The 25,761-nt window shown below is 36.4% G+C and overlaps 3 protein-coding genes and 1 pseudogene across 3 annotated transcripts; 1 reads left to right on the top strand and 3 right to left on the bottom strand.

Annotated features, from left to right (window-relative positions):
• Positions 1-973: 973 nt before the first annotated feature.
• On the bottom strand, positions 974-3,148 carry LOC133867134 (peroxidase 47-like). The gene is made up of 4 exons (XM_062303825.1): positions 2,817-3,148; positions 2,358-2,546; positions 2,114-2,276; positions 974-1,446 (listed from the first exon to the last, which is right to left on the bottom strand). The coding sequence occupies exons 1-4, from the start codon at positions 3,048-3,050 to the stop codon at positions 1,067-1,069; spliced, it is 966 nt and encodes a 321-aa protein (XP_062159809.1). The 5' UTR covers positions 3,051-3,148; the 3' UTR covers positions 974-1,066.
• A 1,790-nt stretch (positions 3,149-4,938) lies between these two features.
• Positions 4,939-11,417, top strand: LOC133866403 (uncharacterized). The gene is made up of 6 exons (XM_062302916.1): positions 4,939-5,263; positions 5,877-5,930; positions 8,635-8,708; positions 9,597-9,714; positions 9,840-9,898; positions 10,948-11,417. Exons 1-6 carry the CDS (start codon positions 5,108-5,110, stop codon positions 11,024-11,026), a joined length of 540 nt encoding a protein of 179 aa, XP_062158900.1. The 5' UTR covers positions 4,939-5,107; the 3' UTR covers positions 11,027-11,417.
• Positions 11,418-15,235: 3,818 nt separating this feature from the next.
• On the bottom strand, positions 15,236-16,447 carry LOC133867015 (zinc-finger homeodomain protein 4-like). Its single transcript, XM_062303686.1, has one exon. It carries the CDS (start codon positions 15,899-15,901, stop codon positions 15,365-15,367), a length of 537 nt encoding a protein of 178 aa, XP_062159670.1. The 5' UTR covers positions 15,902-16,447; the 3' UTR covers positions 15,236-15,364.
• Positions 16,448-21,914: 5,467 nt separating this feature from the next.
• LOC133865214 (extradiol ring-cleavage dioxygenase-like) lies at positions 21,915-25,749 on the bottom strand (annotated as a pseudogene).
• Positions 25,750-25,761: the final 12 nt, after the last annotated feature.

The raw sequence follows: 25,761 nt of genomic DNA on the forward strand, positions 1-25,761 counted from the left end.
AACATTGAAATGACAATTTTGCTCATTGTAAAAACCGGCTCCTCTCCATTTCAAGTGAAATGGAAATGATCTGTTTCCGAAACCCTCTCTCATGCAATAGGCTGCAATTTGGGCAATAAATTAATTGCACTCAATCCCGATCATTCAATGATAAGTCATCCTTAGTATGTTAGGTTTTAGTGTACTAGAATTTGTACCTCTTAATTTATATGTTAAAAAAAAAAATTAAAGGTTGATTATCATTGTTACGTCAACATGGTGGGGGATAATGGTAGGATAAAAGTGTGGTTTCTAGACTCAAACTTAAAGAAAATTTAATCTTTAATTAATATTCTAAAACTTCGGCCTCACACGTGAGTTAAAAAACTTCTCATCAATAAGTGAAGTCCAACATGTAAAATATTTAATTCAAAATAAAAGGTATATTATTGGGACATAATTTGAACTCTAAACGCATAATTAAATAGACTAGACGTGCATGTAATCCAAAGGATCCCTAGTCTTTTGGAATATCATTATAGGCAAAGCTTAATTTTTTTTTTGAGGGGCCACGTGTCTTAATTAAGCCATTGATGTTGGTATTGTAGATGGGCTGAGAGAGGCGCCCTTGGCCCCTTGTGTAGATGGAACTCCACCTGAATATGGTTGGGCCCCAAAATCAATCGGCCCACATAGGTGGCTATGGCCCATTGGATTCCAATCTTTTATAATTATTTGTCTGAATTTTTTCAAATTCAGATACAAGTGATTATAAGAGACCATTTGATCAAGTGGGTCATATAAGTGATCTCTCACAATCATTTGTACGAATTCTCTCAAATTCAAACAAATAATTATAAATGATCTTGATTTTCATACCAAGGGTGACTTATTGTTGAATGATCGGTATTGGCTGCAATTTGAAAACCCTCTCTCCCGAATTGGCCGCAATCCGAATTGCAGGGAATCCCGGCATATCGAGACAATATCGGAGTAGAAAACCGTTATTAAGTGTTATATATATAGCAAATATATAACACAATTCAGCATCGATACAATTTAGTTGATAGGTAGAGAGTATCGATGATCAGTTAATTTTATGGCAATTTTTTCGTACTTCGCCTCTTGAACCTTGTTTAACGTCAAGGGTTCCCATTTTGACCATTGCCAATTGGAAACGACGGAAGAACATGGGTTGGTTAGACGCAAAGCCATTCACAATGTTTCTGGTTCTTGTGTCGGCGTACAACGTTTGATCTGAAGTGAGCACCCCGGCTTTCCTTTGCAATGCGTTGAAGTAAAGACTGTCGAAGCTGTTCCTCGTCGCATCGAAGGGCAGCTCGGCATCGTCGCCGGAACTGCATGTTTCCGACAATGTCTGAGCAAAGTCTTCATCTAATGTTGGATCCTCATCACTCAATCGGTTTTTGAAGGATCTGCACGTTGCCACTCCTAGTGTATGTGCCCCTACATGCAAATCCAATGGTAAAATATTAATTCAAGATTAAATTCATTCATTTTTTTCTTTTATTTATTATTTATTTTTTCCATATCAAAACAAAGGAAACTAAGATGAGAGATAAATGATGATTTAATTTAACATAGTATGATAGTAAAGGTCCGGAGAGTTTTTTGAACCCAGTTTCAATAATTTACTTTATATTTCAATTAAATATTTCACTTGTTGAGCTTTATTTATTGAGGGAGAGTTTGAACATACACGTGGAAATATAATTCTTTTCCATTTCATTATCAATCCCGATTAGATTTTATAGCATTTAACGGTGTACATGATGTCATATCTTTTAAAAGTTTAAAATGACATGACAATGTAAACACACGTATGCATCGTTACATGCTGTGAAATTTAATATGAATTACAAAATTATTTCTTTTCATTTTACTTAAAATGGAAAGGATTATGTTTCCAACACTTACATGCACGAGGATAATTGTTAAAATATTAACACCTTCTAAGATCACAAAAATTAAGACCAAGAAGCTTTCAAGTGCGTGTATATCAATGATTTTGGGTCAAGGAACAAGAAACTTGATTAAATATTTTGACATGTTAAACCCTAAATTAATAATGATTCCAATAATTTTGGCTTGAGGAACAAGGAAATTTATTTACCAGAAAGAGCCACCAATTCTTCGGCACTAAAACCATGCTGCCGAAACTTGATAATGAGCTGAGAGGCATTGAAGGTGGGAGAGGGAAGGTTCTCTGTGTCTTCTATTTTAGACCTCCTACCATCCTTTCTTCCCTTTTGTATGCTATATAGTGGACCCCCAGCCTGTTCCAATTAATTATCAAGTATATCTCAATCATTGCAATAAGAAGAAAGAGCTTTATTTTTATTTTTTTTAATACTTACCAAATACACTGCATCTCTGGCAGTCATTGCAAGAATATCAGAGCAAGAAACTACGCCGGGGCACTGTTTTTCAAGCTGCTTTTTTGCTGCGTTGATAACTTCATATCCTCGTAAGCTCAGATTTGCAGGGGAGTCCTTCTCTGCTGTGTTATCCTTTGTTGAGTCAATTAGAATTGACCCATCACACCCCTACTCAGCAAAAACAACAAAATATTGATATTATAACCTCAAAAATTCAATAGTGATTTTGAAAAGTGGGAGGATAAGAGAAGGACACGTGAAGTAAATGATTCATTTTTCATTAGAATCATGTTTTCAATCTCAAAAAGAAAGAAAGAAAACAAAGAAATCTACATTGATTTCACTTTTTTACAAGGTATTTTAGCTACTATTGCTGGATATGCTCGTATTTTTGGGTCTTTGACGCGAGAGAGAGAGAGAGAGAGAGAGAGAGAGAACCTGTACGAAGCAATCGTGGAAATGCAATCTAACAAGGGCGGCTGCAAGGGTTGGGTCGGCCATCAAAGCTCTGATAACAGTGTTGGTCACAATCGGTTCAGCAAGAGGGCAACTACTCAGGTAATAGTTCATGCTCAGACCATTTGCTCCAAATCTATAACCACTAATAAGTACTATAATCTCCACGGCCAGTAAGACTACACCAACCATCTTCACTAAATTTGGAGATCTCATTAGCACATACAAGAAGGCCGTCCTAAGGGATCGAAAGAAATTAAGAATATTTAAGCAAAGGAATTGGGAGACGTCGATCAAGTAACTGGAGTTTGTAGTATATTAAGGAGTACGTGCTGGAGATCGATGAAGCAATATAATATTGTATATATATATATATATATATATATATATAAATGGAAATGATCACTGTAAAAGATCGAGAAGGTTGAAGATAGTGAAAGTGGGCTTGCCATTTTCTCCACCACCTAAACTTATGGTCAAATATATGATAATCTTACTCCATATATAATGCATTCACGATTAGTGAGGATCACCATCTGTCACGCATTAATTCAAAGTTCAAACTCACTTTTGCAACACTAGCTACTAATTAATTAAGATTACCAATTTTTTTTCCTTTTTTGGATGAATTAGATTACCAGCTTCTAAACGAGAGGCCAGTTTTGAGGATCGATCCTCTTAGTGTGTTCACTGTTACTAAACCACATTCTATAAACAATTATTAAGTTATTGAATTCATCGATCTACTAGCATTAAGATGCAAATAGGTCTTTTTCCTGCTGGGGAATAAGCTTTTAAAGTCAGCAGAAAAGCACACTTAATTATCTACTAGATGGGCAGCCTCTCATCAATCTTTTGGTTTAATTCCTTGTTCTTCGACTTTGTATTCTAAGCTATACTTTTGTTGATGTTTAAGCTTTTGGAAACCAAAAAAATAGATTAATTTTAAAAAATATTTATTATTCCCTTTACGGACGAAAATTCCAAAAAGGGCCTATACTTTATGTAAATCAGGCCCCAGGCCCCCAGCCCAAATAGTTTTTATCAAATTAATTAGGAAAATCTAAAGAAACTCTCATTTTACACTCTAGATTTTCTACACACTCTGATGTGGCACTGCAATGTGAAGCTCTCAAACAAAATTTATTAACATGACATTGCAATGTAGCACCGTTATGTAAGCTAATTCCCCCCCCCCACCCTCCTTTTTTTTTTTTTTTTTTTTTTTTAATTTTTTTTTTAATTTTTTTTTTTTTTTTTTTAGTCTCTCCATTCACCCTAACTACTAGGGTGTATAAATGGTTGCAGTTATTGGTTATTGGATGCAACCGCTTTAAGTGGTTATTGAATTTTTGTAACCGCAACTGTTTCGCCTTTGTTTGTTAGCGGTTTTAAAATAACCTCCGGTTAGTGTTTATTGAAAGTCAAAATCGCACTGCATAACCTATTAACCGTTTTTAGAAATTGGCCTTTTGGGCATATTTTGGTGTTTTGGATTTTCCTTGAGCCTCTTTTAGATGATTTTGAGCTTTTTTTTTTTTAAAAAAAAATAATTAAGAAGGTTTCAAAATGTAACAAATCTCAAAATTATTATTATTATGTTTTTTATGAATAAAGATTAATTTCATTAAACTCAAAATGAAAATCCCATATCAAACGTATCAAAACGGCATCGTCTTGTATATTATTATTATATACATAAAAAGATAAATGGTTAGCTGTTATTAACCATTTTTAACTACTCTTAAAATTACTAATCACCTCGCCATAAATAGTTAGTAGTTTTTTCTAACAGTTTGTAAAAATAATTATGTAGTTAGCGGTTAGCGGTTAACGGTTAACGGTTATCAGGTAGTTAAGGACAACCCGTGTGTACACCCATATAGTAGCTCCACCAGCTTCAAAGCCACCAAATGGCACGAATTTGGTGGTAGCAATTATTAGGTCTTTTCAATTTGGTGGTGGTAACCACCAAATCCGACCACCGCATTTTAGATGGTTGGGGTTGGCGCGGAGTAGGAGATGGGGGCAATTTTTTTTTGTTTTGTGAATGTGGCATTGACGTGGCAGTGCCACGTATAAGGAAATAGATAGGGAGGAGGGAAATGGGAGTCTCCCTAGCATTCCTCAATGAATTAATCATCATTTTCTCTGTTTCGGAAAATTTTGCTGCGAATTGAAGCAACGACAATTTTCTCACTCTAATTCTCACACAGATCCAATTTTCCATTCCCCAAATTTTCTCGAGAAAAAGAGTGAGAAACAATAACGAAATGGAGAAGATGAACCAGGCGTTGGAGAAGATGAAGATGCTAGTGGGAATGGAGGTGGAAGAAGAAGAAGAACGCCAAGCTGCATCGCTAGAAGAGAACGGCTCCTTCTCATTCATGGAAGACTTCAATCGCAGCTGCACCTTGTCCACCAAGCAGGTAGGTCTTTGCTTGTGCCTCTGTTTGGTTGCTCAGAAAAAACACCGAGGGAAAGATTAGCTAAATCCGCAATTCTTTTGCAGTTAAGAGTAGTCCTTATAAACTGATGCAAAAATTGGGTTAAAACTAAGCAGAAAGGTTTTAGAATGGTATGATGAAAATGTTGATGCGATCAATGACAGTGGAAAGCGTTGGGCTTTCTGGATCTAGACTTGATTGCTAGTGTTTGGACTGGGTGTGTTTTGGAATGTATATTGCTAATGGAGAATAACTTGCAAAATTCATCTCCGAAGGAAGCTGTGAGCTCAGTTGGGTGGTTTGCCATCTAGGTGGTCTTTTTTTTTTAAATTTTTATTTTTTATTTTTTATGAGCAATACAGGGGAAAGGGGAGGGGAAGATTGGTGGTCAATGTAGGCTAAGATTGGTTAGAACTACATTTTTTTTCCCTTTATTTTCGAGAATGTTTTACTGGTTAATTGGGCATGTTTTGTTTGAGCTCTATAGTTTTGTTCTTAAAGTTTTCCATGTTTTGCTGATTGAACTTCGAAGATTTTCTATTCCTTGATGAGATTGGTTTTAATAGTTTGTCTCACTCTCTTTCTGATTAAACAGAGGCTTAACGGCTTTGTCATATGTTTTGTTGCTGGTTTGACTTGTACGCTCTTGGTAAGTTTTGATCCTTGGATGATTTGAGTTGTGTTTTCCTTTCAAATTAGTTATTACCCATTATTTTTAGTTATCTATATATATGCTTTGAGTGGAAAGTAAATAGATGTGACTTCATTTAGATGAATGCAAATGTGGCCAAGTAGTGTTGCTTGTCCAAACATATATCTCTGCTAAGAACCTCGATAACAAGTAAATGTAGTAAATGAAAATGAAGGAGATATTGGCTGACTATTGGATCTTTGAAATTTTTCTTGTTTGGTACTTTTGGTATAACCAGAGTCAGCTTAAAATGCCAATTCCCTTGCAATCTATCCCAGTTTCCCCAATTCCCCGAACATTTGACGCTTTTGTTTTTAAACACTAAATTTGGCACTCCAAAAAGTTTTCTTCTTTTTTCTTTACTTTGCTTTCCTTTTCATAAGTTGAACCATCAAGAGCAATGGATTAGACTCTTAATAGAATTAGACCTTTTTCCAGGAGAAGGGCCAAAAAGGCAAGGACTGTAACATCTCAAGAGATCAGTCTTTATCAGATACACTTACTTTTGTGCTTGTACACAATGAGTTTCTATATGACAGACTTCTAAAAGTCTTTAGAAACTTTAGGCATCAAGATGCCTTGTTTTTTTCATGAGTATATTGCATGAAAGGAAAATCTCTCTCACAGTTAGAACAAGGCTCTATTAGGCAAATGTCTGTGGCGTTATGGGATTGAGAGGGAAGCTTGGTGGAGAATAGCGGTGGATTCCAAGTTTGGAAGTTTATGGGGAGGTTGGTGCTCCCTAGAGCCTACAGGTACTTTTGGGGTGGGGTTGTGGAAGAACATCAGGAAAGGGTGGAAGAAATTTGTAGGACTCTAGATTTGAGGTGGGAGGTGGGGCTAGAACAAAATTTTGGCATGATTTGTGGTGTGGGAACTCAACTCTTAAGGAAGCTTTTCCTGTTTTATTTAGAATTGCTTGTGCGAAGGATGCTTCAGTTGCGGATAATGTGGAGCTTGTGGGTGGCTTCAATCAGTGGAGCGTGTGCTTTTTTAGAGAAGCGCATGATTGGGAAGTGGATACCTTTGCTGCTTTTTTCCAGGTATTGCACTCGGTCAGTTTTAATAGAGGTAGTGAAGACAAATTGTGGTGGATCCCCTCCAAAAAAGGTTTGTTCAAGGTTGGGTCTTTCTTTAGCTCTCTGGCTTGCGATGTGAGAAGTCACTTTCCTTGGAAGAGTGTATGGCGGACTCAGGCTCCTCCACAGGCGGCTTTTTTCGCGTGGTCTGCGGCTCTAGGCAAGATCTTAACGGTGGATAGCCTCAGGAAAAGGCATGTCATTGTGGTGGATAGATGTTGCATGTGCAAGAGAAGCGGGGAATCAGTGGATCATCTTCTCCATCACTGCGATGTTGCATACGCTATGTGGAGTGTTATTTTTTCTCGTTTTGGTCTGTCTTGGGTTATGCCTCTGAGAGTCCTTGACTTGTTTGCGTGTTGGTGGACGGTTGGTAGGCCGAGGAGTGCTATTATTTGGAAGATGGTGCAAACATGCATTCTCTGGTGTGTTTGGAAGGAAAGAAATGATAGGTGTTTTGAGGATTTGGAGAGATCCTCGGAGGATATTTTAGCTTCTTTTTTTCATACGTTGTATCTTTGGACGGTGGCTTTTGTGTCACCGTTGTTGTTTACCTTTGATTAATTTCTTGTTTGTTTTTCACTTTCTAGCTAGGTGCGTTCTCTTGTATACTACCGGTGTATTTAGGAGCGCCTTACACTTTTAATAAGACCAACTTATTACTTATAAAAAAAAAAAAAGTTAGAACTGGCTCATTACTTTATGACTAGCTGATCTTGGCTAACATGCTTTCTTCTCAAACTGGTTCTCTGTTAAGAATTTCATTGATGATTCCTCCCTCCCTCCCCCTCTCCCTCCCCCTCTCTCTCTCCCTCCCTCCCTCGTTGCCTTACTTTTTACCAACTCAACTGAACTGAGGCTTAATATCATTTGATTGGTAATTGCCTTTATTTCGAACGTCCTATTTTGCAAGTGGCTGGGAAATTTTTACCGTACCAGAATAATTTGCTTTCTGCCAACATTTGCCACTGCTTGTTTGCACTCTTAGTTGTTACTTTAGTATATGCGGACAATTTTGTATAATTCAGCAATGTTGGATAAAAACATGAGGACGCTACTTATTACGTTAAGCATTCTATGCTTCAATGAACTGTAATGATCATAAACTCTTCCACTTTGTGCTGAGACATATGAGGACAAGTCAAAATTTCAGACGTAATGTGCACCTTTAACTTATAATTTTTTCAAATAATTCATGCTTGCATTCACTTGATCAGATTAGGAATTTTAGTTGGCATAAGTCGCATAATATTCCTTGAATGTGATCGAATATGTAAATTTCACTCCATACGTGCTTTTAGTGAGGGAGGAACTGAAACATCTTAGAATGGATGATGCGTAATTAGAAAACATACGCTGTTTCATGGTTTTGCTGGAAATTTGAGGTTATAATTTGCCAAGAAATAGCTCCTTTGCATGAATCAGAATTAATAGAGATCCTGATATTTTCATGAGGGCAGGGTAGCGTTAATGGGGTCTCAAACTTTTATGTGCATATTAATGAATTGTGGCCTGCATTTATATAGGTGGCCTTCAAAACTCAAGGGGACTAATATGCATGCATTTTTTCTTTCCATGGACAGTCGATGCTTGTATTCTTCAACCCAGTCAAGTTCGGTATAACATTCACATTTGGCAACCTTCTGTCGGTCGGAAGGTTTGTATTTATATTCCTATGTTGTATGCTCTGTTGTCTAATTGAATAATTATATGGGCATGTCATATGTGTTTCTTTTTTATTTGTGCCCTAGGTTGGGGGTGGGATTGGATGGTAAGGGGAATGGGCAATGTAGATGAGGTTATGTGAATTTCTTTGGTTTTCATTGTTCATAAATGTTAAAAGCAATGAACTTTAGATTAAAGAATAATATTGTTTCTACAGTTCATTTTGTGGCTCTAGGAGGTGATCAAAATCTGATCATATCTTCCAATTTTCATCAAGCTAACAGATGCTGTCTTTTGAGCTTAAAACACCTTGAAATGCTTGACCATAAACAAATGGCAAAGTAAAGAAAAGGGAAGGGAAAAGGCTGTTAGTCATTTTATGTAAGGTCTTAAATTTAGGTTTCCTCTACTTCACTTTCGTTGATATTCAAGTTGAGATTTGAAATTGTGTCCTGGTATCATTCCTACTATAAATGTAATCTTCAAAGTTCAGCACACTCTTTTTTTTTTTTTTTTTCTTTTTTTCTTTTTTCTGATGCTCTGATATGTGAGAGCTTTTGTTGGGGTTGCGATTTGTTGTAATATATTTCAAACTTTTGGCCATTATTTTCAATGGATAAAATATGTTTTTTTCATTGATGCGGGCGATCATTCTTAAGAGATGAATTTGCTGGCTAAGACTTGTTCTCTGAATTTGGCACATTGTGCTGACATCTTTGTTGCATATTCAGATAGCTATATAGTTGCTTGTCTCAATTTTTTGATACCTTCTTTCAAATAGATCATAGGAGTAGATATTTCATATTTTTATCTTTTCGTACTTATTCTATATTACTATTTTGTGTGCTTAGGATGCTAAGTTGGGTCTTTTGTATGGCAGCACAGCATTTCTCATAGGCCCCAAGAGGCAAGTGACAATGATGCTTGACCCTGTTCGGATTTATGCTACAGCTATATACCTTGCAAGTATGATCATCGCCTTGTTTTGTGCTCTCTATGTAAGTTGCATGGCGGCCCTTTGTTTGTTTTCCTCCCCCCTTCTTTTTCTTTTATTACTATTTACCTTTAAACCACACAATAATTTTAAATGCATTCTAAATTATTCTTTTTTGCATTGGAGCAGGTTCATAACAAGTTATTGACACTTTTAGCCATTATTTTAGAGTTCGGTGCACTAATTTGGTATGCAACTCTTTTATTATACCTGTCTTCTATCCAATCTCATGCATAAGTAAGCCAGGAGTTGTGATTGACATACATTTCATGAGGCATATTATAGGACAGGCAATTTAATTAACAAAATTGAGTCACTAACAAAACCGTATGATGATGAAAATTCAGACAAGAATGAGGTCGATTTCTTAAGTTTTGAAATGATTTTTTTTTCTTGTTTAATCAAGTGTTGAGAGAAGGTAAACTTATTAAGAACTGCTTTTGTTCTTTTTTTGTAAGTAAATGAGATATCATTGAAAAACGCATAAGGCACAACCCAAGTACACATGATGTATACAAGAGAAACACTTAGTTAGAAAGAGATAGAAGGTTGAGAAAATCATGAAAACTAAGCACATCAAGAAAGATCACCCATTTGGATGACATGCAAAACTGATATCTGTACTATTATTATAAGCAAATCTGAAGGTTGGAGCAGCTTATGTTTGAAGTAGCCTCACATTTTTAACTTCCCTGTGATACTTTCATCTTATAATTAGGGAAATTTTGCCCTTTTAACTTTAGAGGGTCTATCATTTATTTCATATCATAAAAGTTTCAAACTTGGTTTTCTTAGCATTTCCAGTGTAATAGTGTTACACCTGAATCTTGTGCTTGGCGGCATGTTGATATAAATAGTCTATTATAGTTGATTCTCTGTAGAAAGTGTGCAGAATTTTTCTGTATGCTGGGGTTGTATACCTTTTGTGTCGCTTACACCATTTGTGTCTAACTAACAAGTGAATTCCCATATTGGCTGAAACCTATGATAAGTGTCAAGTTGTCAAAAGTGAATTGGCTGAAAATGTGAATGTTCAAGTGGAGAAAAAAATAGTTTAATCAGTTGAATTTTATATCATGGGTATACATGCCTGATCCCATAAAGAAATGGAAAGCTATTTCATTTTCTAATACACTCCATCTTCACATATATTCTAGTTCTCTGTCCATCTTTGTCGCTGTTATGCAACAATTTGTTTATATATTGATTTTCCCTTCCTTGGTCATGTGAGAAACAGGTATAGCTTGAGCTACATACCTTTTGCAAGGTCTATGGTTTCAAAGGTCATGGTATCTTGTTTTGACACTGATTTTTAGGCCGAAATTCGCAATAAAAGACTGCATTGAAGAACTTCTAAGATGATTACCATGTATACATGTTTCACTCTTGTGGGCTGATGCACACAGGGAGTTTAGTCCACCCGAAACGCAGCAGCGCGGAATTGAGATGTAACTTGTATGTCTATGGACTGAGATTGCGTTTTTCATTTTTCCCTAATTTTCTTCTGGTGTGCTATTTCTTGCAATCTGTGTTATGAGAAGGAATTTGTCACGGCTATGTTAATAGAAATTGGCCTGTTATTAAACCATGTAGTCTTTTCACCTAGGTTGTTGAACCACCTCAAAACCCAACTAATTGAACTCAAATTGTTGCTGAAATTGGGGTGATCCGTTGTTGATATGTAATTGTATCTTTACTTTTCTTCTATTTCTTACCTCCTCTTCCGCTTTATTATTTTGTCCCTTTTAGGATCGAAATCTTTCTAGTATCTCCCAAACTTCCGGCTTGAAATGGAGAGGATCTATTTTACGCTCAAGATTTGTTTTGTTGCATTTGAATGATGTATATATTTGTATTTGAATGCTCATTATAAAAGCTTATTATACCCTGGTCAAATTACGGTATGTTGACAAGCTATTCGTAAGTGGGGGGACTTTTTTAGTTTAGAAAGTTAAACAGTGTTAGTGTCGTCATAATAAGGTTGTAGGAGTTTCTCAATCATGCATATGGATTTGTAACGGATTCAAATTTCGTGCAATGAAGTTAAGTTGCTCATTATCTCACCGTGAGAGGGCACTTGGGTCTCACCTGCTCAGTAGGTACACTGGCAACTCAAGCATCTGTCTAAGCAAGGTAGGGTTCTGGTGCTTTCTTACATAAGACTGGACAACTTTTATAATCAATCAATATAAAAAAAATAAAAATTTACAAATTTTTATAATCAGGTCATTATATGAGAGTCACTGTTAATCCTTATAACAGTTATGGATTTGGAATTTAGTCATGTAGTAAGCTGCTTTGAGGGATTTCCCTAAAAAAACAAAACCCATGAGTTTCTTCAGAAAAATTTCTCAAACCACTCAACCTAAGAAAAAAAAAATGAATTTCAGTTTGAGTTGCATTTTCACAAACAGTATGGAACTTTTGCCCGATAATAGTACACTTATTAGAAGAAACACCTACGCTTACTCACTAGAAAAATATACATACATTAGAGAAAAAGAAAAAAAAATTACCACCTCAAATATACACTCACTGAAACATAAAAATAAACGAAGAAGATGAAAATTTACTTTTGACCGTCATCTGGTAGTTGGACCCGTTGTTGTCTGCGTCTTGGAGGGCCTGGGTCGAGATTCAACACCGGGGAAATTGCTCCTGGGTCGGAGATGAGCGATTTCAGGGGAAAATTCCTTCAAATAGCTTTTGACCATCGTCCGTTGGTGATTTGTAGAAGATGATAGATTCATTTATAGGCCTGTGATGTGAGCTTGTGGAAATTGAAATTCCACAGGTTGAGCGGATGGGTGAGACGATGGGTGAGGAAAAGTTCTGCAGCGTATCGCACGGTCGATATGGGAATCGAAAAAGAACTGAGCAAAGTGAGGAGTTACAGCGCTCTGAAACGGGTAGGTGATAGACTGGTGTACATTGATGGAGTGTTTGGTTCCCACGTGATCTGAATGCTCTGCTGTAGTAGAACAGCTCTGAAGAGATGCTTACGAATTTTAGGGAAGAGGTACACACGATTTTCCAAAGTTGATGGCCAAGGTGAACAAGATTGGAGTGGATCTCTTCATCTCACCTCTCATGTGAAACAAAGAGAAGTCCATAAATTCACGTTGTTGGATTTAACGTTGTAGATGATATTGCGTGATAAATATATTAGTAAGTCATTCAAAAAATTTAAATGATATGACATTATTTACACCGTTTAATACAACAACATTAAATTTTGTTTATAAAATGACTCACCTCCGTTTCAAGTAAGATGGAAAGGATCTTGATGGACAAATGACTATGTTAGGACCAGGGATTTAAGAGTCATTTGGTTGAGAGTTGAAGTCAAATTTTACAAAGGCGAAGAAGAATGCTAAAGCGGTTAACCTCGTAAAATGGCATTAAAGGACTTGAATACTCTCCCACTTGGTCGGGATTAAAGCATTTTGTCCTCTTCTAGTGGAACTAAACTATGACTTTGAAACAAACTAATAACAATTAGGATTTCCTCCTCGGATGCTCTAATTATATTACAGGGAATCCCGATTCACAAATTGAACTATTTGTCCGTTAAAACATTGTGATTGTGAAAGACATTTTTAGTTCTTCAATCTTGTTTCACTTCTTTTTCTTGAGTCTGCAAATTTTTACTAGCTTGCCTAGTCTAATTATTTGCCAAAATGGAGCACTAGTAGATGAAATGCTGCTCTTATATATATATATTAGCATTTTCTCTTTTTTATGAAAAGGAGAATTCCTAATTGGATTAAATGGGCATCCAAGTCTAAAAGCATGTTTGGATTGGTCTGAATGTTAATCATATCATTGTGAGCTAAAAAAATGAAGGAAATTAATTAATATCGATCACCCGCCGAGCAAACCCACCAGCCACCATTTTAAAGATAAAGAAATATAGGAATCAATTGCGGTGGCCTTTATATAATACAAGGATCATGGAAGCATCAATTAGTGCCTATAAAGATCATAATTAGACCTCCAATTCTAGTTTTAACTTCTTTGGGTATCCTAAGCTCAAGATTAATCTTCCTCCAATTTTTTATTTTTTTATTTTTTTCACATCCCCCACCCGCAATTAATTAGTCGTCAAGAATAATTAATTGACAGTTGATGTGGAATAAGATTAACTGTCAATGTATACAAGTTGATGTGGAATAAGATCTTCATAGTATCATTTTCATGGTCAAGATTGAAAGTTGATGCATCTAATGGTGTATATGAAGTCAATGTTAGCACATCTTTTAAGAAATTTAATTAATATGAAATCATGTACACCGTTTGGCATTAAATACACCTAGTTTCAATCATGACCGTACCATGAAATTGATAATATCTATTTCATTTGAAATGGAGAGGATCCTAGTCTGTTTGACGTTGTCTTCTCATGTCAATTATTATTTTTTAAAAAAAATTATTTAAAATATGCATGTTAACCGATATAAAATTAGTGTGAAAATTAGCATTCCTAATTAATAAATTATAATTTGTAAACAACCACGCACTTGATGGTCCATCACATCTCATCTTTTAATTTTACCAAGATAACGATGGAAGTGAAAAAATTGACTGATCCATCCTATTCCAAACATCGATTATCCCACTTTTTGTACTTCCAAAGTGCAATTCTCTACTTACGATCACATTGTGGGTAAAATTCATCAGTACTATAAATGCTTCAATGCTTTGTTCTATCCAAAACTATGAATTAGTCATAAAAGAATAATAAATAAGTAAAATTGAAAGGAACTATTTCTTGATCCAATTGCCTACGTAGTCATGTCATGTATATAGTTAGCTAGACATTTTAAAATCTAATTTGAACTATGAAATGGTTTCTCTCTATCTCAAAAGATCATGTTCGATCTCTATAGTATAACCTCGTGAGAACCCTATTGTCCTTAAATTATTATGCGGACAAAATTTTCTTCTAAATTAAATTGAAATGAAGTTTTTTCTTCTAAATTTTCTTCCAACTTGAACTATATATGAAATGGTTCGTCTCCATTTCAAAGAATCATGTCCCTTACAGTATAACTAGCCTCGTGAGAACTCTGGCATGGCAGTTTAATAAACTTTGTTGCAAAAATTTCTTCGAACTTTGTTTCTATTAATTCGATCATACGGCACATATTATTGACTTTATATATATATATATATATATATATATATATATTTCCTTGTATCTCTAAATACTTAAACCGAAAAAAGAAAAAGGAACGTATATTAAAAGAGAAAGGAAACAAACTAATTAAGAAGATAAAAGAAACAGTTTTAAATGCTTCACATTTTCCATGCATTGCTGAAACTCTAACATCCACAACTCGCTAAAGGAAACCTTAGATCAGGAAATTAAAGAATTAAGTAAAGAGTATTAATGTTATTTATTAGCTAGTCTACAATACGAGTGCCATATAATTGGATGATGTGGTAGTGAAAATCAACCATTAATTTTTACTAGTTGATTTTTACTACCGGCCACATCATGAAATTGTATGTACGAGGGTGGGTTGTATATCAGTTTACTAAATAATATTACTACAAGTAAAATTAATATGAAGATACAGTAAGTAAGTGGGAAATGAATGCATGCATCAACAGGAATGAAATTAATAGATGTATGAGATCGAGTGGGTAATCTAGCTACTGGAGTTCTTGTTTGCAAGGCTGTGTTTGTTGTTATGCATCCACACCTTGAGGACTCTCCTATTGATCCCAATCTCCTGGCAGAAATGCTGCACAACTGATTCTTCTAGCTTCTGCATCCTCCACCCAGCCTTCTCCGCAAAGCTCAACATCTTTTCCTTCTGTTCTTTTGTAAACTTGGTTCTAAACCTCTTTCTGATGATCGCAGCTGGCCTAATTGCCACATCACCACTTCCATAATCATCAGACTCTGAGGGGACGACCGACCCACTTTTGTAGGACATTATCATGGTTTTTGTAGGGTGCCCTATTAATGGAGAGGGGTGGTAATCAGATAATTCTGTCTCTTTCCTGTGGAAGTTTCTGTGGCAGTTGCAAGCTGAGCACTTGAGGGCTTCCATGGTGCCTTCATCTCCACTTGGCATGAACTCTCCACACCCATCGGTCGCATTCCCGCCAATTGCCGCTGCATGGTTCTTCAGGCACTCCTTGTACCTCATCACCAAGTTTCTTGAAAATGAATTATTCATCTCTCTCTCTCTCTCTCTCTCTCTCTCTCTATATATATATATATATATAATGAATTGGGAACTGGCCGGGAAGCTGCTTTTTTCTTGGATTCTTTGGACCCTTTGGCGAGTATTAGAGCTTTGGATGCTTGTTAAACTCAGCAGTAATGATGCAGGTTGATGGTGGGCATGGCTTGAAGCCTTTACACAGTCAACAAATATAACCTTTTCTATAGTTTCTAGCTATCTACTTCAAGATGGAGGAAGAAAACCAAATAAATTATAAACAGAAGGAAATGGAAGAATGAGATTAAGATGTAGACTATCAATCAAAGAAAATGTAGAAGTTAGACGTACGTATGGAAGAATACTAACAATATTCAACCTGATCTCTATGAGACTATGAAGGTCTTGAGCTTAAATGACGAGGTTTTGGAGTTTTTTCTTCTCCTTTTCTAGAGAGAAAGAGGGAGAGAAAAAAATGATAGAAAATTGAAAGAATGAGGAAGGCTGCAAGCTAGGAATAGTCTTGATGGTGAATTTTGCAAGTGAAGCAACTGATCGAGCTCATATATATATAATATAAATGTGCTAGAGAGAGAGAGAGAGAGAGAGAGAGAGAGAGAGAGAGAGAGAGAGAGAGAGAGAGAGAGAGAGAGGTTTAAAGGGTACAAAGTCTTTTTGGTGAATTTAATTAGTAAGTAGAAAATGACAAAATGTAATAGGATTATGGTGAGTTTATAGGGAGAGATCGAGCTGTTACAGATCGATAAAGAAGAAGGCAGAAAGTTGTAAATTAAGGGGATCGACCTAAAAAGGTTGCTTTGCTTGCACTATCAGGTATCAATTAAGCCTAACCCATGGAAAGATGTCCAAAATCATTTAAAAAATGTGAGAAGGCACGAAACAAATTAACATTCTCTAAAGCTATAATTCTGTTGTTTAAATATTAGAAGGCAATTGTACTAAATTACCATTTGTATATATATATGAATTTTCTTTTGGTCCATTGGAGAGCCTATCGAACCTATAGCTAGGCTATATAACAAGAGGTAGCTCCCTCTCATCTCCTAAATCTCTCATTTCCTTGATTGCAGGTTTCTTCTATTTAGCATTACCTTAGACCTTCTTGTAAAGGTTTAGACTACTGTTGTTACATATCCATCCAACTGTTAAAGCGTAGCACTTCAGTAATAACAAATTAAGTATACAAACGAACAAAAAAAATTCTCATATCAGTTTCACATAATAACAACCATGCCAATATGTAAGCACAGTTTTCTAGCATTTTAACAAGGGAATGGCAATGGAGATGTTCAAGAAGTTGCTTCAAATGCCATCTAAGCAACAAAAATTTAAACAAGTGTACGTACTTGTAGTTTTATTGTAATTGATGGATGGTTGTGATCAAATCCTTACAACTGTTTGTTTCTCGGTCCTTTGCAATTGGACTTGCAATTGTGAGAGGCTCCACACGGACTTACTTGTCCAAGTAGAGGCCTCTCACAATTGCAGGAATTTCAATTCCATCAATCTGAACGAAAAAATTGCAGAGAATTCCGATCGACAAAGATGCACAACTAAGGAAGTGTACAATCAAGGCATCACCTTAAATATTGAGTAAAAAAGCGATTATAGCCGCCGCCACTGTAAAACCATAAACCCTAAACCTTAAAAACATTGGCAAACTTCCCCTAGTTGCTATATTTGATGTGGTTGCCTTTTCTTTTCCAGCCATTTACTCAATACTCTTTCTGTGTGCTAGATTTCGTTATATTAATTAATTGGATTTCAGCTTTTGAGCCTGTCCAGATTACTAACATAGTGACAAAATTTTATATGCCCCTATGTAGACATCATGAACTGGAAAGCTCAAAAGCCAAGTATAAAATTCAGTACTAAAGAGTCTTATCATCATTACTTGCACAGCATGACCTCCAAATAAAGATTTTACATAATCACTATGTCTCTCACACATCCACTATAAACACTTACCATGTGATTTTGAATATTTCCTCGTTTATTCTAAAAAAATTCACTTGTTTACTTGTTATATATTAAGAATTTGAGGAGATTAATCTAATTAATTTTGTCCCTCCCCACCACACTCACGCACACATACAAACACTTACCATGCTTGCTTATAAATATAAATGCTACTAAGGTGAGTACTATATTTTATTACGTCTTCATGTATACAAACTAATGTGCCAGTTCATATAACACTCATGTCAGTTATGTGACTTATGTCGCCCCAAAATGAAGGGTTAGGGGTGGTCGACTCACCTATGGCCGGCTGTGAGTTTCCTTCCATAGAGATATCTATGGCCTGATCGTACGAGCCACCCCTCTTATAGAGGAGGAGGAAGAGACGAGGTGATTGACGTCGTCAATGCGGGTGTGGAGGCAGCGACGGAGGAGATGGGCCGAGGCTGGGAGATGGACGTAGATGTTGTTGATGTTGAGAAACATGAGGCCTTAAGTTTTTAAGTGACTAACGTGGCAGTTTGTAAGAAAAATGTAGTAAAATCTGTATTACCCCAAACATTTTCCAAATGCTTAATGTATGCATACATGCTGTAGACACTAAATTAACTAGAAGCCCCTCTCCAAGCTAATTACAACCAAAATAATATATGTATTAATGAAAATTGAAATTTTCTTTAATGTTTATGAATCCAACAAAAGCTTTTGACTGCTAGTCAATAGTCATTAATATTGTATAGCTAGGAATGATTCTGATCGAGGAAAAACTATTATGAGGACCATCACTATGGCCCTAAATTTTAATTACTACATATATTGTTCCAAAAGCTGTAATTCCTACTCAGAAAAGTGAAAATTACGTCATTTGATCCAGGATTTGAAGTACCGCAATTATTGCAATAACTTTTGGATTATTTAAAAAACATAAATCATCTACTCTTTTTTCTTTTATTGCGTGAGAGAGAGAGAGAGAGAGAGAGAGAGAGAGAGAGAGAGAGAGAGAGAGAGAGAGAGAGAGAGAGAGAGAGAGAGAAGCCACATGAATGCCACTCACCCTTCAAAATTCCTTTGCCACCGTGCTTGGACAACTTTACTGGAAGGAGATGAAGCGATTTTTAGATTTTCTAAGCAAATTCAGCAGATGCCAATGGATGAATTAATTGGCCAATCTGACTTTGTTAAACCTTTCAGCGTTTGATATTCCTTTTGGGAATTTTCAGGTGAGGGTTGAATTTCTTTTTAAAGATACAAGCTTGAATGTATGCCATTATATATATATACACAATGCCGTCCTCTTAGAAAATTATATATCTTAGTTTTATTTCACAGACAGAGTTTTCTTCTAAATTAGGTTGGAGATTCAATCTAGATATTTGTTACTTGTGTGCAAATGATAAATGAAAATGAACAAGAAAAGCCTAACATTTTAACGGTGCTTCTCTCTTCCTTGTATAGAAAGGGTTTAAGGTTCAACACACTTGGTGTGAGAAAATATAAGAAAAATAGAAAGGCCTGCGATGGCAAAGGACAATAAGACATACTTAGGCTTCATAAATTTAGGTGCTTAGATGTTGCTTGGAAGGCAGGAAATAGACAGAATTAAGATTTGAGGTTGCTCCTCTTCTTTAATCCCTTTCTTTACAATATAATATAATATATTAAGCTAATGGTGTCAAGGGGTCAACAAGCCACTCATGATATATATATAACAAGGGCAGTTTGCTCTCTTGGCTTTGCTTTTGAAACCTTCGATCATGAGAGCCTTTTCATTGAAATCCCATTCAAATCATCAAGACGATTCTTTCAAATCTTAGGATTAAGTAGGAGTCCTTATCAATTTAAGTGTTATCCTATTGTATTCTATTTAAAGGCCATCTTGTTGTTAATAGAAAATCAGAGAGAAAGTATTTGACAAATTGTGTCATTCAATCTCTAGCTAGCCTTAAGTAGGATTTTCTCTGGTCTCTCCTACCTGAAAGTCGAAGGGAGCTTGCAATCACCCTTCCACAAGCCTAATAATCTATCAATTCACTCATCGAGTTGCTTTTGGAATACAGATTTATAGCAATTTTGTTACAAGGATTGTTATCAGCTTAGATAGTAAATGTGAGAGAGTTTCTATAAGACTCACATGCCCAAACAGGTCTCGGGTAGCCCGCTCACTTGTTGGGGCAATTGGGTTTCATAAAGATTCATATTTACTGTTTAGATTGCTAGCAAATTTATCTGGATCTTTATTTTAAAAATTGTAGTGTTTAAACTCAATTTTTCTACGGTGATAATCATAAATTATCCAAGTTAATTAGGAAGTGGAGTACAACGTGGGAAACATAATTAAAAATGTTGTTTATACAATATTGAGCTTTTTGCCCTAATTAATAAATGGTACGGAATGAGCACTTAAGAATAAGCACGTTTAAAGACTTTAGTTGGAGTGGAAGCAAAGGGTTAGCTAGGCTAGGGACGAATTGGCAGGGGCTAGTTGAAGTCGTTTTTGCACTGAACAAACTATTTTCACTTTTACACCATAAAAATGTTTAGCAATCAGAGGAAGCAAATGCCTTAACCGGCCAATAACATAAGCATTTTGAAGCCACAAAACGACATGTATTTCTGATCACAAGAGTTGTACTTGGTCTTAGCCAAAAAAACAAAAAAACAAAAAAAAAAAAAAAACTGAGAAAGGTATGCTCACTAGCTAGAGTGGTACTTGCTTCAAAATCAATTTTCTTGGTCCTAAGTTCTTTTGCAGTGAAGGGAGGCCCATTGCCCCTCACTGGGCTGTCCTTTAGCTAGTGGGGCGGCCCTTCTTTTATTTTTTATTTTAATGATAAAATTGTAATTTTTCGGTATGCCGTGTCATCAACCATGCCACATGTCAATTTACAATTGGCTTGTAATATAGATTTACGTGACCATTTTAGACAGTTTGAAAACGCAGTTATTGGCCTCTCATATTAAAACAACTGCTCCCCTAACCCTAACATGTTGTCTAACTCTTTGTTTATTTCAGAACTCTGGCATTAGGCCACTGAAGAGTGATTAATTTGCAAATTTTCCTAAATTTCTTTTTTCAACTCATAAGTTGACAACGTTCATTGTCAGCCAACATCCAGCAGATCAAGACATTCATTGACTGTAGACAATGCAGTCACTCTCTAAGGTAGTCTCTGCCAACATCATCGGTCCAACGTTAAGAGGGATAGAGCCACCGATGCAGAGTGAAACAAGAATAAATTTGTCGTTTTATTTTATTTAGATTATTAATTCTATTGTAGTTTAATTAGGGGCATGACCTAAAGTTTAGAGTTATTTGTAATTCAATAATAAGTTTAGGCTAAAAGTGGGTCACATTAGCTTAAGTTATTTGTTATTTAATAATGGGCTTGGCCTTTGGCTCAAAGTTTGTCACATTAGGGTTAAGGTTAGGGTTTAGTCTATTAGATTATTTAAGCATAATATTCTATTGTAATAGTAAATTATGAATTTTGAAAAATATTGATGAATTTAGCGTGCGACGCTATTCCCCTTCCCCTTTGTCTTCTCTCTCTAGTTTCTCTCTCTCTCTCTCGGTTTTTCTTCCTTCTTCCTCTACTCCTGTTTCTTCTCCCTCTTAAATTCCTACTGTATTTCTCCGATTATCATCCTACATCAGCCACCCCCTCCCCCCACCCATGCCCAAGCAATGAAGCAATTAATGCTGGTTTTCAGAATTGCTCCATCTACTTGCATTGCTAAGATGCCAAGTGAAAACATTAATTAGATCTGTCTTGCAGCTACTACTTCCACATTTACACGGATAATAAGCTAAATAATTTCGACTTTTAACGTACAAGCATGCCGGGTATTACAACTATATATTATTTGAAGCAAAACAGTCATGGTTCAAAGTGCAATGTGACTGGGATTGGGAACGCGTAAAAGGACGATGAACGGGTAATGCTGCAGGGTCGGTTTTCCTGAGTTTGCCTATGATGACGACTAAAGATAATATATTTTGATAACAATAAAGTAGTTCGAAGCACACTTGACCTCCCAAACAACTTAATAGTTGAAATACTGCCACTTTATAATATTATGCATCAATCTCCTGCTTCAATAAGCATTACAAGACATTGTTTATAAGAAGAGAGTAGATAAATTACATTAGTTATCAATATATATACCAATCTTATTTTGAAGAAACCATAAAAACAGACGTATCTAAATATAACGAGACAGCATAGGCACCATATAGCAGCACAATTTTTCGATGGAGATTCAGCTGGTAGCTGCCGTGAACTGGTAAAAGGCATAAGAAAGAGTACCCCTGTCCCAGCTATGGTGCATGAGTTTTGCCTTTGTGTTTTCACCAGCAGCACCCATGGCAAAATGCAATGGGTAAAAGTGATCTGGCCAAGGGTGAGCCATTTTAGCACAGGGTGCCTTCACATCCCAATGGTTCACATCTTCAAATCTACAGGAAGAATTACATACTGAATTCAAAACTGTAAAAAGTTGATAAAATTTTATAGACCGACCAAGGTTAGACGTCAAGAAAGAAAAGCAGTAAAGAAGACCCAAGATAATGTGTATTAATTTACTCGGTTATATTTGGAATGGCATTCCCACATATTTGACAAACGCGGCCTATTATTAAGCAACTTGACACCTAATTTGGCTCTCACAAATGAACACCTTACTCAAGCCTAGGCATTTTGTGTCTCATATTCCCCTCATGATTGCTTAAGGGTAAGAGGACCATCATCAACCTTGATGAAAATGTTTTAATATGCAACCACAACAAGAAAACCCTGAACACAAAACATATCAGATGATGCCGAATTCACATAATGACTTCTTTTCCCGAGGTTCGAACAATGGGCTATTTTCAAAGCTAGCAAGAAATACTAAATTGGCCACGACTTGTAATTTGAATCATACAAAGATCCAAAAACAAATGCCCTTTCCCTAGTATCTTAACTCCTAAAATGGACCAAAAAGCCTAAACACAACCTTCTAAAACAAATGTTTACAGCAGAAGTGCCCTAAAACATAGCTTTTGAAAATGGAATACTTAGTCCAACATATGAAACTTCTCACAGAAAGCCAAAAAACCAATGCAAGAGTACTCCATGCATTTCTAACCAACAGAGTATGCTCTCATGAGCTCTTCCAGACAGAGTATGCCACTGATTTAACCAGATGTACAACCAAAAAACGTGAGATAAGAAAATGGTAAATCACATATCAGTTACCTTCCTTGAAGAAGAGGATCTTTAAGCCAGGCATCAAAATCCGAAGCCCAGGAAGGAACGGGACTGCTTGGGGGCAAAATGCTCCTTAAGTTATGGGTAGTGGCGTAGTGCTACCAGAACCTATGATTAGAACACCTTCATCCTTAAGAGGAGCCAGTGCCTTGCCCATGTTGTAGTGATAAGTACCATCCCTATCTGACTGAAGAGAGAGTTGACAAACTGGGATATCTGCCTCTGGATACATCAGCATCAGGGGGACCCATGCACCATGGTCAAGCCCTCGATTTGTATCTTCGTCAACACGCTTGCAGCCTGATGCCATTAGCAGTTCCTTCACCCTCTTTGCCAATTCTGGAGCTCCCGGTGTAGGGTACTTCAACTGGTAATCAGGGAACAGAATCAGCGAAAGATTGCAACATGAAAATTAATTACTAAAAAAGAAAGAAAAAAATCAACTTTTGTTAAAGCTTATTTGTTTCCAAATCCAACTAATGTCCTTCACAAGCCTTAAGATGTATTTGATTTAGATCCATGCAATGAGAGGCTGCCCTGAGATACACTAGTGTTTGAACAGCCCAGGTCCATTGCTCGAGATACCGAACACCTTCTGACCATGTTTAAGACAACATTATTGCACATAATCTCAATGTGCACATACATATATCAGGATAATGTTTCTTTGCATAACTTTTTCACAATTTTTGCACAATTCTAACTATTTTTTTTATTTTTTTTTTATGATCAACCATTGAATCTGTTTTCTTAAATGTAGGCCCTAAATATCCAATAGTTAATTTTTTTTAAAAAAAGTTATTAAAATTGTGCAAAAGTTATGCAATAAACATTACTCTAACTTAACATGCCAATCAACCTGTCGTAAGTAGTTAAAAGAACATGACTAATGGTACAAGGTAATGTTAGAAGTTAGCCTTTTGTCCTCCTCTTGTTCCTTGACGTGATTTTTAAAATTACCATTGAATTTAGAATAAATCACTATTAAATTTTAGGGTTAAATACACCTTTGGTCCACGAGTTTTGTTAACTTTATTTTTTAGTCTCTGAGTTTCAATTTGCATCACAGATGGTACCTCAATTTCGAAAAAAGACCGAATTGGTACCTCAGTCAAATTTTTTGTCTAAAAATTAACGGTTCACCACGTGTCAACCTCAGAGGTTGACACGTAGCACTATATAAAAAAATAGAAATTAAAAATTAATTAAAAAATAATAAATTTTTTTTAAAAAAAATCAAGATCGGTTTTGGAGCCACCCCCAAAGGCTACGAGGGTAGTCAGGCCATGGGGGTGGTTCGGCCACCCTCAGGCCGGCCGGTGTAACAGGACCAATCCTGTTACTGTGATTAAATAAAGAAAATGAAAGAGAAATGAGAAGGAAAGAAGAATTGAAGAAGAAAGGATGAACTTATTCAAGAATGGCCAATTCGAGATAGCTAATCTCCACCGTACCCTTGGCATTCGAGGTGCCAAGAACCTCCAAAGTTTCCAAAGAACCAATTACAATCAGAATGCTCAAAATCATCCCTTACTCTCCTATTAATTTATACAACACAATAAAGCAGCTAACATAACTTCTTCAACTAGCACAACTACTAACTAATTCCCAGCTGCCTCTAGCTAACTACTAACAGACCCGTATCTTCACACTCCAGCTCCATCCAACTCCAGCTTGTAACTTTCTTCACTTGCCTGCAGCCACGTGTATACTGTTCCCAACTGACCTGTTACATATTCGGCCACCCCAAAGGGCCAACATCACTATTAAAGAATCAGGAAGAGGACGACGTACAAAAGTGTTCTTTCTAACATTATTCGGTGATAGATATCATATAACTTTCTCCCCATTACGACTGCTTAATTCCTTGGAAACACACAGATAGTAAGGAAAGTAGGCAGGTGTTTGTTTATGGGCTAAAAAGTAAAACGCGCGCACACATCTCGGGGACAGAAATACAAATAGAACAGGAAAGGACCAATGAACAAAAACTTTGATTAAAAAATTGGATATCTATTATCTACCACCAACAACGTGCACATGCACCTAACGTTTTCACAATTATTTGTGTAAAGTCTAAGCAGTAAACACCATGAGAATTGAGAATAAGAATTTTTTTTTTTGGGGGGGGGACAGAAAGCCCTTCACAAGCGTATCACGGGAAGGAAGACTGGGAGTAATCAAAATAATAATTAATTTATGTGTAGTGTACGTAGTATACCTGGTACATGTGTTTGGGGAAGCCATAGAAATCATGGATGGTGTCGTTGAGGCCGCTAATAACGTTGACGGCGGGCACGGGCGTGTCCCAGTGTCCGGAAACGACGAGAATGGCTCTGGGCCTATGGCATAGCCCTTTCTCCTGCCATGCTTTCAAGAAATGCCTTGCCGGTATCGAATCGTCAAATGACAGCTTCGGCGATCCGTGCGATATCTAGAACGTGTCCATTTGAATTTTTCTTTTAATCGAAGAACTCATGGTGGTGTTGATTCTGTTGATGATGGTGTCGAGTTGATATTCTAATACGAACGAGAGAGAGAGAGAGAGAGAGAGAGAGAGAGAGAGAGAGGGGAGAAGGATGGCAGCGAATGAATTGCGCTCAATTGTTTTGCTGTCGCCTGTCTGACTTTTGCGCTTTGTCTTCT

This window comes from Alnus glutinosa, chromosome 4, assembly GCF_958979055.1.
Source record: "Alnus glutinosa chromosome 4, dhAlnGlut1.1, whole genome shotgun sequence".
Lineage (NCBI taxonomy): Eukaryota > Viridiplantae > Streptophyta > Magnoliopsida > Fagales > Betulaceae > Alnus > Alnus glutinosa.